General features: G+C 41.0%; 2 protein-coding genes across 6 annotated transcripts in view; one reads left to right on the forward strand and one right to left on the reverse strand.

The window, feature by feature from the left end:
* Window positions 1-14,236, forward strand: part of tvp23a (trans-golgi network vesicle protein 23 homolog A) — a 33,198-nt gene extending 18,962 nt beyond the window's left edge. For 2 of the 4 annotated variants that reach the window (XM_033040423.1, XM_033040425.1), the window contains exons 4-8: window positions 3,556-3,645; window positions 5,199-5,330; window positions 8,338-8,466; window positions 11,030-11,063; window positions 13,992-14,236. In XM_033040423.1, the coding sequence (XP_032896314.1) occupies window positions 3,556-3,645; window positions 5,199-5,330; window positions 8,338-8,466; window positions 11,030-11,056 (378 nt within the window). In that variant the 3' untranslated portion in view covers window positions 11,057-11,063; window positions 13,992-14,236. The other 2 variants (XR_004415302.1, XM_033040424.1) reach the window with 2 other exon arrangements.
* nubp1 (nucleotide binding protein 1) overlaps window positions 14,122-23,987 on the reverse strand; it is a 62,899-nt gene continuing 53,033 nt past the window's right edge. For both annotated transcript variants that reach the window (XM_033040422.1, XM_033040421.1), the window contains 4 exons: window positions 21,959-22,069; window positions 20,705-20,807; window positions 17,993-18,076; window positions 14,122-15,364 (listed from right to left, as the gene is read on the reverse strand). In XM_033040422.1, the coding sequence (XP_032896313.1) occupies window positions 15,312-15,364; window positions 17,993-18,076; window positions 20,705-20,807; window positions 21,959-22,069 (351 nt within the window). In that variant the 3' untranslated portion in view covers window positions 14,122-15,311. The remainder of the gene's footprint in view (window positions 15,365-17,992; window positions 18,077-20,704; window positions 20,808-21,958; window positions 22,070-23,987) is intronic.

Here is a 23,987-nt window from a genome sequence, read left to right on the forward strand (position 1 = left end):
CGGCAGCGGTTGCGGCGCCACGGACCCGGGTTCGATCCTGGCTGCGGATGAGGAGCGGGTCTGTGTGTGCGCAGCTGCCGAGAATGTCTCTCCGCCGGTCCAGTCTCTACCCGTCTCCCACTCGCATCTGACCCCTCTCTCTCACTGTTACACCCCACTCCCCTACTACCTGGCACCCCCATTCCTCAGATTAAATATATTTTTACACATAAATTATTAATAAAGATAAGAATTTATGCACAGTTTATACAGCCAGCGCTTTGTTCGCTATTTCTTTATCGCGAATAACCTTTGACAAATCCCATGATTCCTTGAGTTTTTCGGAATACCGGACTCGCTTATTGCAAATGTTGGCATATAAACATAACACAAAGTACTGGATTAACTCAGTGGGTCAAACAGCATTTTGAGGATGAGGATGTGGATAGGTGACGTTTTGGGTCAGGACGTTTCTTGAGACTGATTGTAGTAGGGGAAAGAAACCTGGAAAAGGTTGGACAATGCCTGGTGAGTGATGGGTGGATGAAGGTGTGGTGGGTTTGATTGACCGATGGGTGGACAAATGCTGGAGATGAAAAGGAGACAAAGTGGTGTCAGATAAGGAGAGGAGGAATGGACTGTAAAGCAAGAGGGAGGGAGAAAAAATGGAAGGGGACTGGTGGGGGGGGAAGGAGAAAGGGGTGGAATAATGGGATAAATGGGTGTGCACCAGGGTGAGGCACAGGAAAGAAAGGAGGGTTGAAAAGGAAGGGAGCGTTTTACCTAATATTAGAAAATTCAGTGTTCATATCATTGGGTTGTAAGCTACTCAAGCGGAATACGAGGTGCTGTTCCTCCATTTTGCCTGTGGCCTCACTCTGGCAATGCAGGGAGCCCAGGATAGGAAGGTCAGCATTTCTTTTTTGATAAGTTAGGTTTCTGTATTACAAGTTTACCACCTACAGGCCAATCAACAAATTGCAATAAGTGATAAATGTTGACTATTTGCACCCAAGGACAATTTAACTATTCCATCAGTGGATAGAAGTAATAAGATTTTGTCCTTCCAATAGCTGACCAATAAATACATGTTTTATTATCGTAAAATTTAATTCCATATGTTCCGATGATTTGTTAAAGGAGAGTTAAAGATATTTTACTCTTTAAAATATTTTAATTCATTGTATTCTCTTATTGCCAACGCAAGAAAATTCATTTTTTTTGAAAAGGAAAGGGAATTATTTTTATTTTGTGACTGTCTCAAAAAAACACTGTGTCCTGTTACTACCTACTTGATGATAGTTGTTGACCAGGCGCCTGTTCCGGGGCCGAGCGTTGTGTGCACCCGGGCTGGCCGCCGTGTACGCCCTCCTGTCCGTTTCGTACCTCGGGTACTTGGGGGGGGTCCTGTGGCGGTCCCTGGGGGGTAGGCCACTCCTTGGATCATCCCCCTCGCCGATTGAGGGACGGGGCGTTGGTCTGCCACGGGGTTTCCTGACGACTCCCTAGGGGTAGAGTTAAGGGTGTCGTGGTGTGTACTCGGACTGCTGGAATTAAAAAGCTTCTTTTGAATCCGCCTGGTGTCCGGTCTTTTCCTGACCTTGACCAGGCCACTACAAACTTAACATAAATATATTATTAGTTTCTTGCTGCTGTTTGGATGAGCAAAATAAGCAAAGACTTGCCAGTCTGCTTCCTGTTGTGAAATGCAGCTGCTGTTTTGTGCATATCAACATTTCATGAAAAATAGTAGAGAAGGCTGCCCAACATTGTTCTTCCTCAGTTAAAGGGGGTGTTCGCAATAACCAACCTGATCTCCCGGTGGCTCAGCACTTTAGGTTCGCAATAATCAACCTGATCTCCCAGTGGCTCAGCACTTCAACTCCCCCTTCCATTCCTAATCCGACCTTTCTGTCCTGGGCCTCCTCCATGGTCAGAGTGAGGACCACCGGAAATTGGAGGAGCAGCACCTCATATTTCGCTTGGGCAGTTTGTACCCTAGCGGGATGAACATTGACTTCTCCAATTTCAGGTAGTCCTTACTGTCTCCTCCCCTTCTCAGCTCTCCCTCTAGCCCTATGGCTCCTCCTCTTCCTTTCTTCTTCCCACCCCGCCACCCTCACATCAGTCTGAAGAAGGGTTTCGGCCCGAAACTTTGCCTATTTCCTTTGCTCCATAGAGCTGCCTCACCCGCTGAGTTTCTCCAGCATTTTTGTCTACCTTTGTCATTTAACTTGTTTTTAGAATTGTCACCTGTCACAATCCATTTTGCTCACCCTCTCCCTTCATCACTATCCTATCCCAATCTTTTACTTCTCTTCCCCCATTTTTTCCCATCTTCTTTCAACTAATAGAGCTGCTCCTCACAGCGCCAGAGACCCGGGTTCAATCGTGACCTCGGTGCTGTCTGTGGGGAGTTTGCTCGTTCTCCCTGTTACCGCGTGGGTTTCTGCTGGATTCAGAAATGGCTGGTTCTGTTTCGCCAGCTCTTTGGACTATGCTTTCAGAGTGAACAGACTGCTTTTACAGTTATCCTTGCTGAAAGACATAGAGCATAGAAAGACCACTTCCAATTTATTAATATTTAAGAAAGAACTGCAGATGCTGGAAAAATCGAAGGTAGACAAAAAAGCTGGAGAAACTCGGCGGGTGAGGCAGCATCTATGGAGCGAAGGAATAGGCAACATTGCGGGTCGAGACCCTTCTTCAGACTGATTTCGGGGGGGGGCAGAAAAAAGAAAGGAAAAGGCGGAGACTAGGCTTTGGGAGAGCTGGGAAGGGGAGGGGAATTTATTAATAGTACATTACAAATATCAGTCTATACTTTTAATTTGGTTGATAATTATAGTGCAGAAAACAGCTGTCCTTAATGACCCAGAAAATTAAGCTCCTAAACGTGCAAGGTAATTCCAAGTGTGGAGAGGCAATTTTGATTAAAGCAGCTAAAAAAAACTTTATTTGAACATCACTTCACACTCGCAAAAAGGGTGTCAGATAAGAAGATGAGGAGTGAAATGTAAAGCCGGAGGGAGAGATATGGGGGAAGGAAAAAGAGCGGGGGGGGAGGGGGGGTGATAAATGGAAATGGGGGAGTTACGAATGTAAGATGGGTTTACGACGTTGATTGGGGTGGGAGTTGATGGGAGAAGCAGGGTGATTGGGGTGGGAGTTGATGGGAGAAATGTGTTTGGCGGCAAGGGAAAGAGAGGGGAGGGTAAGGGGATTATTACGTAAATTGGCAAATTCATGCTGTTTATGTGGAGGATCGAATACCCAGTATAGAGCATAGACATATTCTGAAGAAGTGTCTCAACCTGAAACGTCACCCATTCCTTCTATCCGGAGATGCTGCCTGTCCCAGTGAGTTACTCCAGCATTTTGTGTCTATCTTCATAGGCCTAATGGATGCAGAACAAACATTTCTAGCCATCTCAATATCTGACTATATGAACAGGCTAATTCCTTTGCTAGCTAATCCAGTGGGTAGTTCCTTCAACCTGCTTACCTAAACTACGGTTACAGGTCAAAAGAAAATATTGATGAAACTAATGTGCATTTGAAATATATTGATTGCAGAATGTAACGGGAAGGCTTTTGGTTGGCTTGCGTTGGTGGAATCAGATTGATGAAGATGGAAAAAGCCATTGGCTTTTTGAAGCTAGAAAGGTAGACTTTTTCCAACATATAAAAACCATTCAATTATATAATTATTTGCCTGAATTGTTTATAGTTGAAAATACTGTATATATTGCTGTGGGTGTTCATTGTCTTGTGTTTTTGCCAGTCATATTTAGTTTTCTTTCGTTAACCCAATTTTCAGTGTTTCATATTTGCAATTAAATGTCAAGATTTGTTTTTTCATGCATCACCAATAATTGCACCTTAAACCATTTAAGGGCAGATTAGACTCCTGCTGATTATTTTTTTATTTGAGATGGAGAAGTCCCTAATTATAAAATATCACCACTTGTGCAAATCCAAGGTTTAGGTGATTGTTGATAAAGCTGTGGCTAATACTGGATTATTAGTTAAAACAGTACAGGCTGCCGACAAAGTACCTCTGCCATGTTTACTTCCTTCATGTTCAGCTAGAGTCATCTTATATATCTGGGTATGCACTTTTGGGACTATCTACATCTGACTGGGTAGAATGTGAGCAATGCTGTGGATTCAAATATCCTTGTTGCCTTGGGAACTCGGCTGCTGCCCCCTCAGCATTAAAATTATCAACCAAATGAAAAAGCTGGTGAAATATGCACGTGGCCTATGTTGTGTTTTCCATCAGGAGCAACCCAGTCTTTGCTTTTTATAATGGTGCACTTTATGCAATAAAACTCGATGAAATAGAAAATAAAGTTCCAATCTAGAGTCTCCATAATAAGCAATCTTTTCTAAAGCTAGATTAGTTTGGTTTGAGATGCTGCACGGAAACAACCCTTTTGACCCCTCGGATCTGCGCTGACCAACGATCACCTGTACACAAGTTTATGTTATCCCAGTTTTGCATCATACACGCTAGGGCATTTTACAGAAGCTAAGTAACCTACAAACACGTCTTTGGAATGTGGAGGAAACCGTAGCACCCGGAGAAAACCCACGTGGTTACAGGAAGAATGTACAAACTCTGTACAGACAGCTCCTGTAGTCAGGATCGAACCCTGGTCTCTGGTGCTATAAGACAGCTACTGTACCGCTGCGCTACTGTGCCTGTCTTTCATAAAAAGTTAAACCAGAACAAACAATGTTCTTATTTCCTCACAGACTACTACTAAAAATAGAGTTCTATCAATCAACGCAGTCCTTCCATTCCCTGTAAGCCATCTTGATTTACAAATTATACGGCTTAAGCACTAAGTGTTCACTGGAGTGCAATAGCTCTCAACACTCTTGAAAAATCATCTCAAGGATTCTCACTAAAATAACACAATCCAGGTTTAAATCAGCATGATTTGAAACATTTCCATAATATCACTAATAGCTCGATATTTTAAATCAGATTTTCAACAAAAAAACTGAGAATTACATTCAAGCTGTGGCTAGATATCACATCAATAGCAGGTACTCTCTCCATTTCCCCTCCCATTCCATTATCCACATCTTGTTAATCCATTTCCACCTTCCTCACACCCCCCATTTCTCACGCTCTTTTCATTTTTATGTTATTTGTTTTAATAATTGAATTCCAATAAACAGTATGTTGTCTTTCTGTTTACTTACAGACTACTGCAAAGAATAGAGCTACCTCTATTGAAGCAGAGGCTCAGATTTTCTGGCTTGGGCTAATTGTCTGCCCCCTAATTTGGACAGTCTTTCTTTTCAGTACTTTGTTTTCCCTGAAACTTAAGTGGCTGGTAAGAATTTTTAAACAGAAACGGAATAGCAAAAAAGAGCATTTATTTTGTTGGTTAAAATAAGATTATTTTCTTTTGTCTTCTGCAAGGAGGATCCTTACTGAGAATTTAGCCAGATCTCAATACCTGCTAGATACAGGGTTTTAAGTTTCCTTCCTACTGTTCCCAACCTTCAGTTGGTGCCTGGCCAGCGCTGTCTCCATTACATGGGTCAGGCTGAAATTATGAATTTAATCTGTTCAATTTTTGAGGAACCTTGTGTTGTCCAGTGTTTGTTATACAAGTTTTATCTATAATTTGTAATTTCCATTCGGGATATCAACTTGAGACGTAATCTTCTTGCCTTTGAAAAAGTTTTTCCTCATTGAGATAGACCAGTAGCAAATACCTTCCAAGGAATACATGCAAGGATTGAAAACAAGCCAGAAAGATACAACAGATCTTTGGAAATATAGAAATCATTTAAGTATTTTTCCTTTATCAAATAGAAATGGTTGTATTGAACTTACAGAGATGCATGGAGATCTTATAGAGATGTATCTTCTTATCGCGTCCACATCACAAGATCAGAAATTGTTCTGCCAGAGCTGAACACACTTCTCGGCATCTGCATATAATGGCGTCTTATGCTTCTTGTGCGTAGGGGTGGAAAGATTGGTGAAAACAGGGCCGTGACGTGAACGCTCTTTCCTTGACCCCATAGAGTTGATTAATATGATGAGAAGCATGGATAGGATCCTTGGTCAACTCGTCCCTTCCCACCCAAACCACCCCCTCCCCTGGCACTTTCCCTTGCAACCACAGGAAATGCTACACTTGTCGCTTTACCTCCCCCCTCAACTCCATCCAAGGACCCAAGCAGTCTTTCTAGATGAGGCAGAGGTTCACCTGCACCTTCTCCAACCTCATCTATTGCATCCACTGTTCTAGGTGTCAACTGCTCCACGTTGGTGAGACCAAGCGCAGGCTTGGCGATCGCTTCGCCCAACACCTCTGCTCAGATCGCATTAACCAACCTGATCTCCCGGTGGCACAGCACTTCAACTCCCCCTCCCAAATCCGACCTTTCTGTACTGGGCCACCTCCATGGCCAGAGTGAGTCCCGCTGCAAGTTGGAGGAGCAGCACCTCATATTTCGCTTAGGTAGTTTACACCGCAGCAGTATGAACATTGACTTCTCCAATTTCAGGTAGTCCCTGCTTTCTCCCTCCTTCCCCTCCCCTTCCCAGCTCTCCCACAGCATACTGTCTCCGCCTTCTCCTTTCTTCTTCCCGCCCACCCCCACCCCACATCAGTCTGAAGAAGGGTCTCGACCCGAAACGTCAACTACTCCTTCTCTCCATAGATGCTGCCTCACGCGCTGAGTTTCTTCAGCATTTTTGTCTACCTTCGATTTTTCCAGCATCTGCAGTTCTTTCTTAAACATAGATAGGATACATGCACAGACTTTTTTTCCTGGTTGGGGAACCAAGAACTAGAGTACGTAGGTTTAAGGTGAGAGGGGGATGATTTAATAGGAACCCAAGGGTCAACATTTTCACCCAGAGGGTGGTATGTATGTGGAATGGGCTGCCAGAGGAAGTAGTTGAGGCAGGTACAATAACAATATTTAAGAGACATTTTGACAGGTACATGGATAGGAAAATTGTAAGGATTTATGGGACTAATGTGAGCAAATGGCATTGGTAGTTTATTATTATCACGTGTACCAAGATACAGTGACAAACTATGTTTTGTGTGTTATCTAGGCAAATCATACATACATGAATACATCAGGTATTACTGAAGCAAAAAATAAAAACAGAGCTCAGAATATAGGTTTACAGCGACAGGAAAACTGCAGATTAAAAAAACCCATTCAAGGGCTGGTAGATTGCTAATTGATCATTAATATGCGAGAGGTGATGACAGTGAGGAAGAAGCTGTTCCTGAATATGGTGGTACATGTTTCCAAGCTTTTGTATCTTCTGCTGAACAGGAGATGGCATTAGTTTAGATGGGGAATCTTGATCGGCATGGATGAGTTGGGCCAAAGGGCCCGTTTCGGTGCTGTATTGCTCTGACTTTGCAGATTCCAATCAATTCTTAAGCAGGACCTTGTAGACCCTGTTTGTATTCTACATTTTTAACCTTGTATCTAAGTTTTAAAACTTCACTATCTTTCACTTTCGCTGTCTTCATGATCAGTGTGATCTTTAGTTCCAAAAAAGATCGTTCTTTATCAAATGCACCGCCAAAAAAAACTTGGGGCTAAATCCTTGTATCTTTGTTGTGGTGATATTCGACAGTAAGTTATTTTAACATTATAATAATTGTCATCTCTTGAGAAGATTCAAAATGGAAACCCCAAAAAAGTGCAATTATTAAACTAATTATGCTAAACACAGAACTAGTCTCTCCACACTGCACGTTTTATGACAAATGTATTTGACATCCAAAGAACACGCACTAGTGCTTGGAAACTCAAGAGTCTGCAAATGTTGTAATCTGGAGCTACAGAATCTGCTGAAGCAACTCAGTGAGTCACGCAGAATTTAAGCATGGAAAGGAATGTTTGGCATTTGGAATTGAACTCCTGTATTGTGTCCTGATGCAGGGTTTCGACTCAAAACGCCAAGCATTCCTTTCCAACCCTGGATGCTGTTTGACTTGCTGAGTTCCTCTAGCAGATTGTTTGATCCATTAGTGCTCTTTGAGTTTTAATTGTCTATCATTGGATATGACTAAATAATTTCCAACAATCTTGTAGCACACAAGGGAAATAGGTATTTGGTGTAATTCTTTAATTCCAGTTTTTGAACATCAGATTTGTTATGATCCTTTCTAGAAAATCATGATCTTGCAAGTTTGATTTGAGAAAATAATTTTTGAAATGTACTCGCACTCACATAAATCATTTGATATTAATTTATTTGGAGAAATAAATGTATCCATACATTTTATAAATGTGCTTATTGTGTTTGAGTCTATTTATTGATCTTTGCCCCCCTAATGTATTGTCTTGCAGGCCTTGGTAATAGCAGGGCTTTCCTTGCAAGCAGCTAATCTGTATGGGTATATCCGCTGCAAGCTTGGAGGCAGCAAGAACATCACAAGAGCAGCTTCAACGTATCTAGGTCAACAACTCTTTCAGAGGGTAAGTGTGAGACCATCTATAAATAACTAAAGCTCTGATCTTGTTATCTTCCAGTTTGCGCAGTCTCTCAATTTGCATAAAAACGGTATGCGATAGCGCTATGATTTTTCGCCAGCTTACTCACCATTCTCCTGTGCTGCAAGTGCACCAAGTTTCGTTCCGATCGGGGTCTAATGTAAAAAGTAACGAGGTTTAAAAATCTCTTTTTTTTTTAAACGCACGTGCGCAGATCGATCTGCGCTCCTGCCAGTCAGCGTCGCATTAATTTGTCTTTTCTCCTGTCATTCCGCGGGACGGTCCGCCCCTTCCTGCGCCATCGCGTCTCCACTGGAGCTGGCCGGCGGAGGTTTCCAACCGGACACAATTTTTGATGTGACCGGAAGCCCAGTGCGGCGTGGGAGATGTCACCAAAGGGAAAGCGGAAAATCTGATCCCGCCAGAGAACATCCAGCGACCAGTGCCCGCTGTGCATTCCCATCGCACCGTCAGCTCCATCCCCTTTGGTCCTCTGGTCCCCCTCGCCTGTTCCTGCCTCCCTCCCCCGTGATACACCCTTCTCCCCCACAATCCCCGTCTTTTCTCCAAGCTCTCCCCCCCCCCCACCAATTATATGTCTGCTCCCCACAACCCCACACCCTCCCCCCTCCCCCCCAGCCACATACCCCCTTTCTGCCCCCCCCCCCAGCCCACACCCTCCCCCCCCCACAACCCTCCCACCCGTCACCCCCCGCCCGCAGTAGGCCATGCCAGCGCTCCCCTCAGCAGCCCCCGACAGGCCCTGCCTGAAGCCGTCCCCGTCCCCCACTACAGGACGCCCCCCCGACTGAAGCTGTCCCGACCCCAGCTGCCGGACCCTCTCCTGAAGCCATCCCCCTCCCCCGCTGCAGGACGCTCCCCACTCATCGGCCCCTGCCTGAAGCCGTCCCCAGCTGCAGCTCCCTGAGCTGGGGACAGCTTCAGGCGGGGGCTGGTGGGGGGGGGGGGGGGATTACTGACATTGGATTTTAATGAAAAGTTTTTTTTAATTAAAGACCAACTCCATTAACACATTATTTCATAATTTTAGTTTAAATTAGAAATCTCTTTTAAAAGTTTGTATTTACCAGAGTGATAAAAGACAGTGTTTAGAATGTTAGATTTTACATTGCAAAAACAGATTTTTCAGTTGAAATTAAGCACTGGTGACCAGAAAATAAAGAGGAAATTAGATTGCTTAAATTTCTGTAGAAAGTACCTGTTTGTATGTGCAGATATATGTACAATTATGTATTAGTATACTATGTATAGGATTTTCCATTTCAGTACGTTTTCTTTGTACACTCAATGAAATTGGATATTCAGGGTTGAGAGCTGGTGATCTTGAAATGGAAATCAGCTGAAAGGTACCAGTAGATTCTAACTTTACAATATTTTGCAAAGGGCTGGGTAGCTGGAAAGAAATTCTAAACATTGTTTATATATCCAAACGGGAAAGTCATTCTGGCACTTGGAGTAGAAAAAGAGAAAACCTACAAAGCTCTTTGGGTATCTCATTGGCAAGCACAAGTAAGCAACGTCAGGGACACTCATTGCATGATCACACCGAGTATCCTTGAAGATGTTCACATATTGAACTGCACTTCTTTTGGTAAGAGATGGCAGTTTCAAGCCAGAATGTTTTCCATCCGAAGAGGTCAACTTACTGGCACACGAGCGCATACAAACACGTGCACACACTTACCTGTACTTACTTGTGAAGCTGTACATGTGGGGATATTAACCCACTAGGTAGTCATAACGGAGATAATACACGCAGATGTCAAACCATTCTCTATTATGAACACAGATCATGGCATAATATCCAAAGGAAGATCGTCAGAAAATCAGAAGTGATTTTCTCATCTCCAGTACTTGTTATGGGTATCTACCTGAAGACTTAAGTTGCACAACTTCCACATGTGGAATTTTAGAGCCGGTGGTTTGCTGTTTCTGTGGTTTGTTGTCAGCAAAGATTTAGAAAAGTTGCAGTAATCGTTGCCATTCATTCAGTTACTGGCAGCTTATTTGGCAGTTATTTAGATGCATAAAAACGATTACATGGGAACTTTTTATACACTGAAGAGGTCATGAGAAAACAGCAGTCGCAAAGAACTATCATATAAGGGCCAAAAGCCCTTTCTGTGACACACTGTATCTGTTTTTCTTTGCTCAATGCGTGACTGAAGTTCCAGTATGGGATATGTGTGCTTATGGTAAGCTGTAGATGTCATCAACCATCACGTTGACAAAATGCCATCCTTGAATAGTACCTTCAAGGAGCATTAGGCTTTCATATACTGGGGAATGCTAGGCACTCGGATGGCCTTAATGAGGTTTGTAAAGGATTATTGCTAGCTGCCAATATGCTTTTTGTCGATGGCCAGCTGGGAGAGAATTGATGTTAGCTTCTAGGTTTTTTTTACTGTGGTTAGTGTTTTACAATTTTTATCCTAAAATTATTTCAGTTCTTAAGCAAAACTGGAATGATATTTACATCAGCATGTGAATTTGTTTGTGGTCTCTAATTCCTGGTCATTTGTTACAGTCGGACATCGTATTTGGAGAGCTGTAAACTACAGGTATGCAGCAGATAGCGTTCATGTCACCCTCTCCCAGTGTCGTAAATTAAGAAAAATAAGGTGAATCAGATGAATAATTACCTTGAAAATAAAAAAATCTTTATCAAACATAAGTTGTTCCAACATAAATTGAATTTTCTTTTATACAACCTGTGTAAGCGTTTTAATCGTTCAGAAGTAATTATTTCCAATCTTTCTGCAGTGATGTAGAAATATTTGTATTGGATGATATCTCCAATTAAATATATGGTTGTCGCCTTCAATTTCAAAGAACTATTGATTGTACTTTACTTTTTGTCTTCTCATAATTTTGTTTTTCATTTTAAATGCTATCCTGTCACTGATGTTAAGGTAAGGAACATTCATGTGGGTTCAAATTCTTAATAAGTTAGTGGGATGTCTTCTTTAAGACTGTCCTGAGGTGCATGTAAAATGTCATTAAAATTTGAACTGGAGAGTTCTCCTCAGTGTTCTGGGCAATATTTAAAGCTCAACCATCACTGAAAATATATCATAATTACCACATTGTTTCTGAGCCCTTGGACAAATTGGCAGCTGCACTGCCTACTTTGCACAATTGTATACATCTCAAGGACTGTAAAGCAAATTGAGTTGTGACTCTATCCACCCCCAATGCCATTTGTGCTCCGTCTGACATGAGCATTTCATCATGCGTGAAGTAAAATGTATAAGGGCCTTAAACCTTGTGAGAGCATAGTATGATTTTTTAGGCTGCCACCACTGAATTGAAATATGCTAACATTTGCTGATTCTTGTAGATTCCTTAATTTTCTTATCAACAACTTTCTCGCACTATTTTCTGCTAACCTTTTTTTAAGAGATATTTTTAATTGGTCTGTTTGTGATCATTGTTCCATAATGAACATGCACACTATTAGGAAGTTCCCAGCTGGAAATTATTCACCAATATTTTTTGCCAAATACTTCCATTGTAACACAATGTAACAGTTGTATACCAATTAAGCTGATTTTACTGCATAGGAAGGAACTGCAGAGGCTGGTTTACACCAAAGATGTCTGAAGAAGGGTCTCGACCCGAAATGTCATCCATTCCTTCTATCCAGAGATGCTGCCTGTCCCGCTGAGTTACTCCAGCTTTTTGTGTCTAAGCTGATTTTACTTAATCAGTTCAATCTTTCTGGATAACTTTATTGACTATATTAGCCATATATCCTTTAACTCGGTGTGTGTTAGGGTCAGTTTTTTATTTATTTATACTATGCAGGTTTTAAATGAATGCAATTTTGAAATATTTAACAACAATTTTGAATTACAAATGTGATCCGGCTGCTAAGATTGATTTAAATGGATTCACAATTCATGCCCAATTTGAACATAAGCCTTTATGGTTCTTTTATTTCTTATCCTGCATCCCCGCACTAGCCCTGCAGTTTGTAGATCTCTCCAGATTCTCCCAATAGCAACTTGAATCATGGGAACAAATGATTGAAAGAATGCAATTATTAATCTTCAAGCTGTAATGCTCTAACTGTATGATTGTAATCAAAAATACAACCCCTGTCCTTCCAGCTCTGTTCTTTTCAAGATTAGTATTTGTTCTTCAATCATGTGAAATTAATGGGATAAACTGATTTTGCATGTGGAAAATAAATCATTTTGGTCCAAAAGCCGAAAGGCTTATATTTGTTTTTCATGTTACAATTGTGCCTGTGGTAAAACTAAAAAATATTTTGGTTCTATTTTAATTACGCTAAAACTTGGTATTTAATTCAAATCTGGAGTAAATTTCAAAAGTACGAACCTTTAGCCACGTTTCCACTGTTCAACAGATCATATTAACTTTAACCCCTTTAACAAGACATTTTCTGAATAAAAATCAGTTTCATGGACTGTTTCCAGCTAGGTGTTCCATCAGTTTAAGGGCATAAAGTGTAATCGTGTGATTGAGATTAAGTGGGAACCAGAAGATAAAAAGGCAGATGGCTTTTGGAAAATGAGCAAGAAGGGGAAAAGGGCAAGAAACTTCAGGAGATTGGAAATAGAGAGCAAATCCTGGCTTGACTTGAAGAATTGCATTAGCTCTTTACAGTCAAGGGTGAAGTGTTTGTGGACAAGGCTAACACACTCCTCCTTCCCCCCCCCCCCCCCCCCCCCCCCCACCCCACTCTCCCACTTATTTCTCCTCCTTCCCCCCCCCAGCCAATTTCCTTCTGGCTTCAGAGTCTGCAGTGGGTCAGCCGGGCCTACCGGCAAGTCCTCCGTCGTTGGTACGTAGTGAGCGGTACCTCCGTCTTCGGTGAGCAAGTCCCCGGGCCGCAGTGGCGGACAGAGTAGTTGTTCCTAAAACTACTGCCTGCTTATCCTTGAAAGGACTCTTAGCTCAGCAGTGAAAATCAGTTCAGTGCAGCCCAAACATAGGTGTACAATATAACTAAATAATTTTCACAGAAAGACATGCTATTTAATGTACTTGGTTAGATGATTGAATTTGAAATCCAGGAACAGAAGAACCTTGACCAGCTGTTCATTTTCCCTGAAAGTAAGACAATCCCTGTTGTGCCATGTGATGAAGCTCAAGTCACACAAGTAGAATACTGAGTAAAATTATGCAAATATGTGCAACAATGTTGAAATCCCCTTGTCAGTCTTCAACTACACAAGCACCCACAATGGCCCGAACTGTACTGGTTGTGGAACTGCAAGCACAAGGTGTGATAAATGTTTGTGCATTAGTCATAATGCTTTATCGCTGGACTCTACATAGAGTCCCACACCAGAGCCTCAGTCTTAGACTCTCACACCAGGCGGGTGTGGTGTAACAAAGATCCCCAATTATTTTTGATGAGAATTCTTTGCCTGAAAAGTAAAAACAAATGTGAGTTTATATTCTAAGCATGTCGTAAATATCTAGTCATTACAAAATATTTATTTTATTGTCACTCTCAGGCATCGTGGAACACCGAATGTGGGAAAATAAAATAATTCAGTTAAGTTTTGTTGGTGCTGAAGAATTAAGTATTGTACCAACGAAGTGGATTTATTTCTAAGCAGTTGCAATTGCATTTGAGTAAAGATGTCAGTTGAAGATGGTTTATTTATGTTGTAAATTTTAGAAAATATTTTGTTCTGAAAGTACAGTGCCTTGCTTACAGTTGAAGTTAACTTCAGTAATAAATTATTACTTTACATGATTGTTATTGTCTGATCTTAAATAATTCAATCTTGTCATGCACTCTTGAACACAATATACTTTTGCACTCAAAGATATTGTGGTTTTACAGGTCACCATTTTTTCAGGCTGTGGTCCAGACTTCTGTTATTTTGGTGAAGAAACAAAAAAATCTACAATTCCCTTTTCCATTGTTAGTTGGGGTAAATTGGAAGGACCTTGTGTCCTTATACCCACCTCTGCTTCATACACATCAATTATCTTTACAAATACAAAAACTTAAACACCCAATCACCACTTTAGTTCAAATAAATTAATTGAAATTATGGGCAAGAAAGGTAAGATGATTTCCAAAATCTTGAACCTTTGGCAAAACTGTCACCTGTATTATTTACTGATCATTTGAAAACAAATGCTCCTGTCCAGCAATGGTCCAGATTTTCATTATTGTGGAGGTGGCTGGTGCTGAGAGAACATGTTTTTTGCAGTATAAACTGATGATCAGTCAAAGACTGTGATACCACACTGCAACAGAAAACATTTAAGATTATGTGTTCCAATTAACTAGCATCTATTGTCGGGCTTTATTTTCTTCAAACCCAACCCAACAAAAAAAACCATTAAGTTTAGAGATTAATATCTTTTTTGGATATATCATTTAAATTCTTATCTGTTGCATCTAATGCTGTCAAAATGCTATGATTTATCAGAGTACAAGAACAATTTTGTGTCAATTGCTTGAACGTCCATTGTATATTGTTGTGCAGCCAAACAGAAAGAATTTTCTTTATTTAACTCCTCCTGCCATCATAATTAAATCACCCAATCACAGTTCTCTTATTTCTCTACTTTTACCTCTAATGTATTATACAAAAATTGACATTACTACAGATCTTAACATTCATGGGTTATTTCTGTAAGCCATTGAAATATAAAAGCATAATTTTGTACAGAAATGCGGTCAGGTGGCAAAGAGTCTGAGATTACGTACAAGGAATGATTCAAATAGACCAATGGAATTTGTTTGAGTGCCTTCACTGATGGATGCAAGTTGTTCAAATTCACTCAGCAGCTTGCACAGAATTTTCTTGTTCACATCAGGCATTCTTTTCCACTTCAGAACTGTGTGTGTCACAGTGTTCCTGGATTCCTATTTCAAAACAATTTTTTTAAGCAATTAAAATGTGCATGTGCAAAAGTTAAAGGAAATGATGCACACTGTAAAAGAACATGAGAAATTTAGGGCACAAAATATAACTTGGAATTAAATACATGTTTTATATTTCTGAAGATATCCCAGGCAAACCTAGCACAGTTGAGCTAACGATCACTATCATGAGGGACAGATATTGGAAGGACTAAGGACATATAAACACTAGATCCTGCTGTGGTGAAGATATTTTAGACGGACTCAATGCAATGCTATCCAGTTATTCCCAACCAATATTTGTTGACTACACAAAGTCCTGAATCATTTCTCTATTTAGCTTTGCAATGCACGTCCCACAAGATACAGGTGAACCTACTAAGTTCACAGACAATGTTTCCTGCTGATGTCTTTCATTTGGAATAGCCAACGTATTTGGACATTTTAGGCATTTACGATTTGTCCTGTGTCAATTAAGTTGGGTAGCATGCTTCAGTTATTAGTGTTACATCAGACATAACAAGATGTACTGAACAAGTGGAATAGGCTTACTTCAATTTCTGATTTATTTTGGGGAACTTGAGTTTAACTCTTAAGAGTGTAGATGAAAATAATGAATGGTGAGAAACTGCAAGCAAAACACAAGGCACCTGATGAAGGGAGAACACATAAACAAGTACAAGCTGCTTTTGATGTCAAATATCCAGCAGCTGAATATAATTTTAAAAATATGATAATGGAGAGTGGAATATTGGTATGTAAAAAGGTGCAGTAATATCCAGGATTAGAGCTTTTATAATAGTATGGTGAAGCAAACCCAGGAACCACTTTAATACTAGAAAATTTGGTAGAGTAAGTTGAAAGGCTTAAGACAATTCGTGTTGACAACTTTCATTCAAGTAAAGGTTGTTTTTCATGGTTTAAATTGCAGCATATTCTCATCTACAAGTTGCTTTGCAGGGAACTTTTATCTGAAGGACACCACAAAATCTGGAGGACTGGCAAAGAAATGTTTCCAAATGTTAATTCTACTGATAGTTTTAATGCAGCAAGGTTGTCTTATTTAAATGTATACCAGTTAAAATTTACTGTGGGAAAGACCAAAATGCAGTTGGTGGCTTGCAACCAAAAGATCTGGTATGTTTAAGAGGAAAATGCAGATGCTGGAAAAATCAAAGGTTGACAGAGAAGGATCTTGACCCGAAACTTGGCCTACTCCTTTTCTCCATAGATGCTGCCTCACCCGCTGAGTTTCTCCAGCATTTTTTGTCTACAAAAGATCGGGTATTAGATCTTTCGGTTGGAAAACCATCCAGAGCAGATAATCGGCAGGATTGAAAAGCCAAGATGCTTTAACTATGCCAACCATTTGTTAGTCAGCTACAGAGTTAAACAAAAGGCTTCGATAACATCAACAATCCTTACTTCATTGATTCAGGAACTGAGATTGTGTGGCCACTGCAGCTATTGCTGATGCCAAACCTTGTGCTGAACCCATGGACTAGGATGCATTTGTGGAATATGTTACAAAGGCATAAGGAAGAGGAGTTGCAGACATAAATCAAACATCTCCATTTTATCCATGATGGGATGTACAGTAATTTAGATTCGCTGTATAACTATTTTTAAATAGACTGCTGATACAAACTATTAGATATTAGACAGATTTTCCGTCTGGTAGAGAAAAATCAATGGTCAAGAATGAAGCAACTGCCATTGAAAACTTTATTTGTAGCTAACTGATTATCACCTATAATTGATTACCAGTGTCTCCAGGTTTGAAGTCTTCTCTTTGTGTATTTATGACAGGTTAGGGAATGGGGCCTGTCATTGTGAAATATTCTACAAATAAAATTATTTTTTGGATTTTGTGCTTTTTTTTTGTTTTAAATTTCAAAACGGACATCACAATCCTTGAAGACGCTTGAGTTAGTTACACCACACATTTTCACTCAGCACATGTAGTATGTATTCTATGTTCCACCATCATCTTGAACCAGTAATATCCACTATTTGTTATGCCAAATAATTACATGGGCTCAGAAGCTTTGACAATAACATTGTATTGTTCTGCTAGTTAATTAAGGGGTATGGTTTGTGTTAGTGGTGAGATATCAGATCACAGGATACCTGTTATTTTTCAATGTGCATGGGCAGTGGAAAAGTGACCTAGCTGCTGGGTTAGGTTTTCTTAGTTAAAGCACTCAACCTATTCTTTTCATGTTCAGGAAGTCCATCATACACAGTGAACCAGTGTAACAACTCTTGAGTATTCTCTAAACATACAATTTTATATACAAAAAAAAGACTCCTGGAGGAATGTCTATCCACCTTCCTAAAATAGTCCTATCCACAGACAAGTTTCTTTTTAATTTGAACGAGCTCCAAAATAAGTCAATTCCAGACAAATAGAAGCTTTCACAAAACAATCAGTGAACGAGATGTTCTAGTTGATCTCATATCGGAAGGAATTATTGAAATAACTTTTGATCTGCATAACTACAATATAAAAGTAATATTTGACTTCCTTTAGAGAAGGTATATAGTCTATGTTCAGATTGATACATTGCCGTATTGTCACTTCCATGTAGTTAATACACCCCAGGTCAAATAAAAATAAACACTACTTACGTTTAACAATATCCTTGTAGGCAACACTTGCAGAAGAATCAGGTATTTCTGATAAGAATGATTTGCCTTCGTCACAACTCTTCCCTGTAATGAAATTAAAATATATTTGAAATCTATTCAACAAAATTAAACATTTAAGAAGCAAACACTGGCCTCTAACTTCCTGAAGTGCAAAGATTGAAACAAAGGTAGACAAAAATGCTGGAGAAACTCAGCGGGTGAGGCAGCAGATATGAAGCGAAGGAAATGGGCAATGTTTCGGGTCGAGACACTTCTTCAGACTGATGTGGGGGGTCAATTTGTGGGCCTCCTCCATGGCCAGAGTGAGGACCACTGTAAATTGGAGGAGCAGCACCTCATATTTCGCTTGGGCAGTTTACAACCCAGCGGTATGAACATTGACTTCTCTCATTTCAGGTAGTCCCTGCTTTCTCCTCCCCTTCTCAGCTCCCTCAGCCCACTGTCTCCGCCTCTTCCTCTCTTCTTCCCACCCTTACATCAGTCTGAAGAAGGGTCTCGACCCAAAACATTGCCTATTTCCTTCGCTCCATAGATGCTGCCTCATCCGCTGAGTTTCTCCAGCATTTTTGTATACCTTTGATTTTCCAGCATCTGCAGTTCCTTCTTAAATAAAAAGATTGAAACAATATCACCTACTTTGAAAAAAAGCTGTCATTTAAAATGTTTACTTCAGAAAGGGATAGCACTTCATTTACTCTTTAATTCCCAAAAAGGTCACAATCCACTTTAATATGTTCTGATCGGTGATCCAGGTTTAGATCAGCTAACCTGCATTTTGTCAGAAATAATTCCTTGGCTGTGCTTTCAAGCAGCTGAAGGCCTATCCAAGGATGGGGTCAATAGAAATTGAGGATGGAGAAGTTAAAAATAGAAGAATCAGAAAGCCTTTGGAAGATTGTTGGAGCTGTATCAGCAATTTGGAAGCTAGTTTAGGAACTAATTGTGTAGATGTAAACTCTTATTGGTGACTAATGAACATTCACTATTCAGCCATTCTAGTGAAAAGGAACCTCAGATCCCAAGAGCTGCTTTCCACATATGCAAAAGGAACTTATGGAACTGGGAACAATAGTCAGAGATTAGAAAAAAAGACGGAAGGCAATCTAAAGGGCCTGTCCCACGGGCATGCGACTCCATGCGGCAAGCGCGACCTAAAGGGCCGGTCCCACCAGCATGCGCCTGCATGCGGCAAGCACGACCTAACCAGAAGTGGGGGCTGCGCGGAGGTCGAGTGAGTGACATGAAGTGCAAGCGAAGTCAGTGGGAAGTTCGCATGTGACGTACGGCGTTGAGGCAGCTGCAGGAGTTTTTGAACGCGGTCAGTTTTTCGGAGCCCGCGCGATGTCGGGACCAGCTCCGCACAACTCCATACGGCTGCGGCGATCTAAATGGGACCGGCCCCGCGAGGCCGTATGGCTCAAGCGACCACGTTAGGTTGCGCTAGGCGCATGCTGTTGGGATCGGCCCTTTAGGTCGCGCTTGCCGCATGGAGTCGCATGCCCGTGGGACAGGCCCTTTATTCTATTGAAAGAAAGAAAAAAAGAGACCATATAATGGATAAGAAGAAAACGACAGATTTGTAAAGTAGGTTGATTCTATTTTCAGTTTTTGAACTCAAAAGAAAGCAATGGAATCTAGAGGGATTTAAGATCAGTTTACACAAATCACTAAATTCATATAATCAGAAAAGCTAATAGAATGTCAACTGTCATCTCAAGGGGAATGGAATTCAGGGTGATCAAGCAAAATCATTTATTTTTGAAAAACCCTGTACACTGCCTTCAGCTTAGCAGTGACTGGATAGGCTTAAAGACACGGCAGCTTATAATAAGAAAGCAGTAGTATTTGGGCTCCGGTCTTGGTAGTGGTTTATTGTTGTTAAGTGTACTGAGATACTGTGAACATTTTTGCATGCTATCCAGTCAAATCTCTACACTGAGCTATAGGGAGAAGTTGAGCAGGCTAAGACTTTATTCCTTGGAGTGCAGGATGATGAGGGGTGATCTTATAGAGGTGTGCAAAATCATGAAAGGAAGAGATCAGGTAAACAGAAAGACTTTTGCCCAGAGTAGGGAAAATGAGAACCAGAGGACATAGGTTTAAGGTGAAGGGGGAAGGATTTAATAGAAACCCGAGAGGCAACTTTTTTTTTTACACAAAGGATGGTGGGTGGGTCTATGAAACGAGCTTCCAGAGGAGGTAGTTGACGCAGGTACTATCACAATGTTTAAGAAGCATTTAAACATGTTCATGGATAGGACAGGTTTAGAGGGATATGAGCCAAATGCAGGCAGGTGGGGCTAGTGTAGATGGTGGCGCATGTTGGTCGGCGTGAGCAAGTTGGGCCGATGGACATGTTTCCACACTCCATCACACAAGTACAATCACGTCACACAAGTACAACAGCAAATGCTACGAGAAAAATACAAGAGTGCAGAATATAATGTTAGAGAGATTAAAAAATGGAAGGAGATGGAATAACTAAGGGTGAAAATGGTCCATGATTATGTTGGCTGGTTTCTCAAGGCAGCATGAAGTTTAGATGGAGTCGATGGGAAGAGGCTAGTCTGTGTGATGGACAGTGCTACATCCACAACTCTAATTTCTTGTGATCTTGTGCAGAGCTGTTGCCAAGAGCAATCACTGCTGCTCTTTGAGTGAGGTTCTTTGTGAGGTAGTTCTCGGACATACCTATCCTGGGATCCAAGGGTACTTTACCAAGAAAGGGAATGTTTAAATCTTTGCACATCTTCATGGCACCTCCTGTGGTTGGTGGAAAAATTTGTGATTCATGCTGTAAGCATAAAGAACACAGAATAAGCAACATAGATCCACCAATGGTAACATTATACATCAATAACAAATAGAACTGATTTAACCCTTGATTTGTCCTTTTTGACAATTCAAACCTATGGAAGGTACCCTTTTGGAGGGGTTCTCAGTCCTCACACCTCAGTTGCTTGCATACAGAGCTATACAACTAACTAACCATATTACTGGCGTCCTAAGTTGCTGCTTCAATGCAAAACTAGGATAAAGGCAGTCATAAATTTTCATCTAAAAATCATTATAAATCTCCCCATCACCCTTACCCACCCTTCAGCCTGATTGTAAAAAGCAAGCCCCGTTTAATTTCTGAAACTCACAAAGTCTGCCCTAGGAAATTATTATCTTGCCCAGTTCTATTTTATGTGCAGTCATAGAGTCATACAGCATGGAAACAGGCCCATCAGACCAACTTGACCAAGCCAATACTGCCTTAGGGACTGACCATCTAAGTCAGTCCCAATTGGCCAAATTTAGCCCATAACTCTCTAAACCTTTCCTATCCATGTACCTATCCATGTGTCTTTTACTTGCTGCTATAGTATCTGTCTCAAGCAGCTTGTTCCATGTGCCCACCACCTTCTGAGTGAAAAAGTTGCCACTCTGGTTCTTACCTTTCTTAAACTTATGTCCACTGATTTTTGATTTCCCCTACCCTGGGAAAAAACTTGCAGCATTCATGCTATCTATTCCGCTCATGATTTTATACTCCTCAGTAAGATCACCCCTCAGCCTCCTGTGCTCCGAGGAATAAAGTCCTTGCCTGCCCAACCTTTCCCTATAGCTAGCTCAGCCTCTCAGGTCCTGGCAATATTTTCAAACAAATCTTCTCTGCACTCTTTCTAGCTTAATGTCAAGATTGAAACTCAACAATAGGTGAATTACACACTTCCATCTATACTCCCAGCACTGGGAATTAGGAACTCTCCTGAAGAAGAATTTACTTTACTTATGTTTGAGCTATATGTCAAGTGTAAGAACTACAAAAAGCCTCGGGAAAGTCAACAGCCTGAACGCTAGATTGTGACGATGCAACAAACGCTGGAATTAGCAAAGAGATAAAAAATGTTTGTACTTTTTATGTTAATGTTAAATTCTTCGATGTAAAGCACAGCTCACCTGGCACTTTGGGCACACAAAACCACTCATATTTTCAATAACTCCAATTATAGGCATTTTCACTTTCTGGCAGAAGTTGATTTCCTTTCTAACATCCTGCAGTGAAACTTCCTATTAAAAAAAACGGAATAAAGATTACAGTACGACAGCAGATGGTAGAGTACAAATTATATTCTAAAGGCATTTAAGTTTGATTTTAGTTTATTGTCACGTTTACCGAGGTGCAGTGAAAACCTTTTGTTGCGTGCCAACCAGAAAGCGGAAAGACAATACATGATTACAATCGAGCCAGCCACATAGTACAGATACGTGATAAAGGGAATAACATGAATAACGTTCAGTGCAAGATAAAGCCAGTAACAACTGATCAAATATAGTTCGAGGGTCTCCAAAGAGATAAACCTCTGTCCCACGGTACGAGTTCATTCCAAGAGTTCTCCCGAGTTTGCCCTGATTCGAACTTGGAGATTTACGGTAATGGCCACTCGTCGGTACTCGGGGCTCTCATGGACATTTTTCATCATGTTGAAAAATCTTCAAGAGTCTTCCCGTGCTTACCTGCCGTTAGCGAGTCTTCCCAAGTACCTGCTGTTAACGCTAAGAGACGTCCCCGAGCTCCGATGTACCTGCTACGTTCATTCTCCATGCTTACCACGAGTTTGATTTTTTTTAAACTCGGGAGAGCTCTTGGAATGAACTCGTACCGTGGGACAGGGCTATTAGATAGTCGTTCAGGACTGCTCTCTAGTTGTGGTAGGATGATTCATGTTGTTTATCGCCAATAGCAAACAATTCAGGATACCTTTTATCAGATTTCAAATTACATGAATGTTCATTGCAAAGATCCCACAGATATTTCACATTAAATTACATTGCAAAAATCTAAAGATTCTAAACACGTCTCAGGTTAATGAAAGATCTCACTGCAACAAAGTGTTGCAGAACTTACACTTAAGTATTCATAAAACCCACACAGTGTGCACCTGAGTGCAGTGATGGGAGGCAAGTGTATCTAATAACCCCAAGTTCAATTTATAGATATCAAGCTGGGCAGAAAACCAAAACTATTTCTCTCTCCAATATGGGTTGTTTCCAGGAATTCCTCTTTATTTTAGATTACCAACAGTCTGGATATTTTACTATTGTCTTTGAAAATCAATTTCAGATTGCCATCTATGCTGCAAATCTATCCTTTTATTATCCTTCACATCTATCCTTCCAATTGCACATCTATCCTGCAAGACTTCAACTGTGGCTCTATCAAATGATCTGTCCACATCTACTGCTCCGCTGAAAAGCCTCCCACAGCCATCCTCACACCACCCCAATTAACATTAACAAAATTATTCAAAGAAAATGGGAATTGCAGATTAAAAGCACATCATTTGGGGGTTCAGTATTGATGTGGATAGAGAACTGGCTGGCAAACAGGAAGCAAAGAGTAGGAGTAAACGGGTCCTTTTCACAATGGCAGGCAGTGACAAGTGGGGTACCGCAAGGCTCAGTGCTGGGACCCCAGCTATTTACAATATATATTAATGATCTGGATGAGGCAATTGAAGGCAATATCTCCAAGTTTGCGGATGACACTAAGCTGGGGGGCAGTGTTAGCTGTGAGGAGGATGCTAGGAGACTGCAAGGTGACTTGGATAGGCTGGGTGAGTGGGCAAATGTTTGGCAGATGCAGTATAATGTGGATAAATGTGAGGTTATCCATTTTGGTGGCAAAAACAGGAAAGTAGACTATTATCTAAATGGTGGCCGACTAGGAAAAGGGGAGATGCAGCGAGACCTGGGTGTCATGGTACACCAGTCATTGAAAGTGGGCATGCAGGTGCAGCAGGCAGTGAAGAAAGCGAATGGTATGTTAGCTTTCATAGCAAAAGGATTTGAGTATAGGAGCAGGGAGGTTCTACTGCAGTTGTACAGGGTCTTGGTGAGACCACACCTGGAGTATTGCGTACAGTTTTGGTCTCCAAATCTGAGGAAGGACATTATTGCCATAGAGGGAGTGCAGAGAAGGTTCACC

Source organism: Amblyraja radiata, chromosome 22, assembly GCF_010909765.2.
Source record: "Amblyraja radiata isolate CabotCenter1 chromosome 22, sAmbRad1.1.pri, whole genome shotgun sequence".
Classification (NCBI taxonomy): domain Eukaryota; kingdom Metazoa; phylum Chordata; class Chondrichthyes; order Rajiformes; family Rajidae; genus Amblyraja; species Amblyraja radiata.